This window comes from Monoraphidium neglectum, assembly GCF_000611645.1.
Source record: "Monoraphidium neglectum strain SAG 48.87 unplaced genomic scaffold scaffold00013, whole genome shotgun sequence".
NCBI lineage: Eukaryota > Viridiplantae > Chlorophyta > Chlorophyceae > Sphaeropleales > Selenastraceae > Monoraphidium > Monoraphidium neglectum.
This window is the reverse complement of record NW_014013613.1, coordinates 32,709-36,826: the sequence shown is the minus strand read 5'-3', so window position 1 is coordinate 36,826 and position 4,118 is coordinate 32,709. Positions and strand designations below refer to the sequence as shown.

Here is a 4,118-nt window from a genome sequence, read left to right as displayed (position 1 = left end):
TGCCACTGCTGCTCAAGCAGGAGGAGCTGGACCTCGCATGGACCGCCTTTATGGAAGCGCAAGAGCTTTCCATCAGCGATGAAGGGGGCCAGCCAGAGTGCCATCAGCAGCGAGAGCAGGCGTTCCAGCGAGTGCAGCAGCTGCTGCAGCGGCAGGGGCAGCAGACTCAGGAGAGGATACGGCGGGACCAGGAGCTGGATAAAGAACTGGTGCAGATACAACGGCGGCTGGAGGAGCAGGTGGGCCCTTTGGATAACGTCGGACGCATCAACGGCGGGCAGCTGCGCGAAGACGGCGGCGGCGGCCGCGAGAGCGGGGTGCGAGGGGCTAAGATCTCGCAGGGCGAGGGGGCTGGCGCGTCGTTGTGCAGACAAGGAGGGGATGATGTGCCGCTAAGCATGGTCATGGGCAGTTATGGCGCTCTGCACCGGCATCGCGCGCACTCACGCACGACCTGCTTCTCTTGCATCAATTGCAGCTGCTCGTCGATCGCCCTCCACTTGCATTAGGGCGCTGGCAATCTGGCGATCGCGACTCAGGCGCGAGCCACCGCCGTCGAAACCAAGACGCCGGACACGAACGGCGTCGGCGACCCACCGTCAGCACTGGACGCGCCAGGGCCCCAATCCCCGTTCGCGGCGCCCGGCGCCGGCATGGTCCCGGACGGGGCGTCTCAGATGATGGGCCACTCGCCCGAGGCGCCGCCGAGTTGGTGTGATCCTAGTCTGGACCTTAAGACCCGCACTTGCTTGCTGCAGGCATTCATGCAGAAACAGCAGCAGCGGCGCGTGGCACCACGTCCCGGGGAGCACGGCGGCGGTGCGGACGCGGCCCCGGCGGCAGGCGCGGACGAAGCGCTGCAGGTGCTGCATTCGGTTGAGGCGCCAGCGCGGGCTTCGGCGGATGCGGCGGCGGCGCAGCGGCCCAAGCTGCTTCCAGAGGAGGTGAGATGCCGTGCTTGGGGGTGAGATCAGGGTGCGGAGGTCCGCTGCCTACAGACAGCACCGGCGCCCATGCGCGTCCCTCGACGCCGCCTGCGCCGCGCCGGCGCACCTCCGAGCAGCAATTTCTTCACACTCGCCAGGGCCGACCGAACGACTTGTTGCCCCCTCCGCGCACTCAGGGGTGCCTGTCCCTCGCATGGGCCGCCTACCAAGACGAGATTGACCATGGAAGAGGGCAGCCGGAATGTCATCAGCAGCACCAGCAGTCGTTCCAAGAGATGCAGCAGAGGCTGCAGCAGCTGCGGCGGCAGGAAGAGCAGCGGCAGCAGCAGCATCGGGAGCAGCAGCTGCTGCGAGAGCAGCAGCGGGAGCAGCATCGGGAGCATCAGCTGCTGCTGAGGGAGCAGCAGGTGCTGCGAGAGCAGCAGCAGCAGCGGGAGCGGGCCCAGCGGGCCCAGCAGCAGCTGGATGAATTGATGCTAGAACGACGGCGGCTAGAGGAGCAGCTGCGCCCTTCTTTGGGTAGCACTGGAGGAGTTAACGGGTCGTTGCGGGCAGACGGCGGCGGCAACGGCAGGAGCGAGGTGCGACGGGCTAGCTTTGCGCAGGTCGCTGGGGCTGGCCCTGCGTTTTGCAGGCAGAAACGGAAGGATGTGCCGCTAAGCATTGTATCTGCAGGTCTGGCGCTCTGCGCCGGCCGCGCGTCACTCAACACACAACCTGCCAACCTTGCAATAGAGTGCCGCCACTCGTCGATCGTCCGCTGCTCGCAACAGGGCACCGGCAATCCGGCGAGCGAGACCAAGGAGCAGGCCACCGTCGACAAAACCAAGACGACCGACAAGAACCACCTGCCGGCCGGCGAAGGCGAACCATCTTTGGCCGAGGCGCCACGGCCCCGGCTCGGCCTGGGCGCGGCGCCCCCGCCCCTGCAGACCGCTGCTGGCGGCAAAGTTGCGCCACCAGACAGGCTGGGCGGACCCACATCCAAGGCGGCCAGCGTCGCCGCGGCACCGATGAACCCCTCGCAGGCGGCAGAGGTGGGTAGCTCCCCTATCGCTGAGCGGGGCCCAGGTTCGACATCAATTGAGGCATGTGAGACTTGACATTGTTTCGTTTGAGTTGCAGGTGACACTGAAACACCTGTTTTGCGGGTCCGCATTGCCAGCCATGCCACAACCAATCCAAAGGTGATCAAACCTCCTGCCGCGATGCGCCCGCGCTCAGGAAGGAACAGGCGCGCTTGTGCCCGGCGCGCCTGTGCCAGATTGGGCGACCGATGCGCGCCACAACGCCCCGCGCTGGCTGGAGGACTCCCTCAAGCAGTATGAGGCGCAGGGGCGCATTGGCAGGGACCCGCTGGCCTCGTTCAGAACATCAATGGAGGAGCTGGCCTGCAAAATCCCAATAGACAAGGTGCGGCAAGGCGCCCGTTGCAACAAGAGAGTGTGTAGGTTTTTGAGGCTCTATTGTTGAGGTGTCAAGTTTGGAGCTGCAGGCGGCGCTCCCGCAATGGCGGGCATGCCATAGCGCCGCTGTCGTGCAGCTGCGATCGAGCGCAGCCACGCCCGGCACGCAAGCGCCCACCGTTCAGGTGACCTCCCCGCCGCCTCCATTCCCACGCTCCCCGTCTCCACGGGTCCCTCTCCCTCGCCGGCCTTGCAGGCCTCCGGCAAACCCGCCATTGATCAAGAGACTCTCGATTTCTTCGATGCCTTGTTCGCCGCACGCTACACCAAGAGCGGCGGCGAGGCGCTGCTGCTGAAAAAGCAGAGGCAGCTGGCCGCGGCCCCGAAGGTCGGCGCCAACTGCGCGCTCCGACGAGGGCTGCTGAAACGGGGCATCGCGGCGCTTAGGGCCGCTCTTGAGCGTGAGCGCGGCGAGGCAAAGCGCGCGGCACGCCGGGAGGCCGAGCGCACGCAGCAGCCGGCCACGCCGAAGCCGGAGCGCCCGCGCCTGCCGGCGCCGCTGCGCGGGGGCGTGGGGCTGGCAGCGCCGGCGGAGCCGGAGGTTGCGCATGTGCTGTCCCTTGCGGCTGCGCTGGCTGCTGCTGCGGCGGCGGACGCGGCCGCTGCGGTGGCCCGCGGTGAGGCGCCTCCCCCACCTCATGAGTCAGAGTCAGCTGCGCCGCCGGCGGCAGCGCCAGGCGCGGCCGCCCCAGCCGCGGCTGCCGCTGCGAGCCACGGGTGCTGCGGCGGCGGCAAAGTCGCCTGCTTTGAGGGCTGCGGCGCCGCCACGCCCTGTGTGGAGGGGCGAGCAATTGCTGAGGGCGAGGCGCGTTTCCTGATCAGCTGCAGCCAGCGGGCCTGCCGCGGCGCGCGCGCCCACGAGTCGTGCTACCGCCGCTCCTGCCTCGCCGACGACACAAAAGCGGCCGCCAAGTGTGCGTCGAAGTGCGGCCGCCGCGCGGCGGCGGCACCCCCGCGCTGCCCGAGGCAGGGGTGCGGCGGCCTGGTTTCGGAGGTGGTGCACAGGCGCGCGGGCGGCAGGACTCAGACAGTGTTTGAGCTGGAGAAGGGGCTGCTGATGGCTGGGGCTGTGGCGGGGGCTGCGGCGGTCGGCCAGTGCGGCCAGCTGACTGAGGAGAAGGCACACGAGCAGGAGCGGGAGCAGGAGCAGGAGCAGGAGCAGCAGCAGGAGCAGGAGCAGGAGCAGGTGCAGGGCCACCAAGAGCTCCTCGGCGGTGCAGGCGGCGCCTCGGCCGGGCCGATGACCGGCCTGCGGGCCCGCGGCGCAGGGGAGGCCGTCCTTTTGGGGTCCGCGGCGGCCGCAGATGGCGGCAGCCCGGGGCCCAAGCTCATCAGGGTGCTCAGGCGCGCGGCGTCGCCTGACGCGCCCCGGGGCGGCGGCGACTGCGGCGATGCCTGCGGCAGCGGTGCAGTGGACGTGGCGGCGTCGCAGGCGCCGGCGGTGAGCGTGTTGCTTGGTGTGTCGTTCTCACTTGTGCGATGTCGGCTTGCTTACAGGTCAGGCAGATTAGCCCTGCCTGGGGTTGAATTGAGGCCTGAATCCTTGTCTCTATTTGCTGGAAACTCAGCGGGCAAAGCAACATGGCCATTCTCAGTTTTCGGGCACAGCGTATGGTGCCAAGCCACCAAAAAATGGGCCTGTTTGACACAGTGCACAGCAACGCACACAGCGGTCCCACCCTCAACCCCCCGCCTCACCCCACAC

The 4,118-nt window shown here is 68.1% G+C and overlaps 1 protein-coding gene across 1 annotated transcript; it reads left to right on the top strand.

The window, feature by feature from the left end:
• Positions 1-764: 764 nt before the first annotated feature.
• Positions 765-3,924, top strand: MNEG_0198 (hypothetical protein; the record flags this gene model as incomplete). Its single annotated transcript, XM_014051318.1, has 6 exons — positions 765-944; positions 1,124-1,528; positions 1,721-1,984; positions 2,172-2,360; positions 2,610-3,854; positions 3,916-3,924. 6 exons carry the CDS (start codon positions 765-767, stop codon positions 3,922-3,924), a joined length of 2,292 nt encoding a protein of 763 aa, XP_013906772.1.
• Positions 3,925-4,118: the final 194 nt, after the last annotated feature.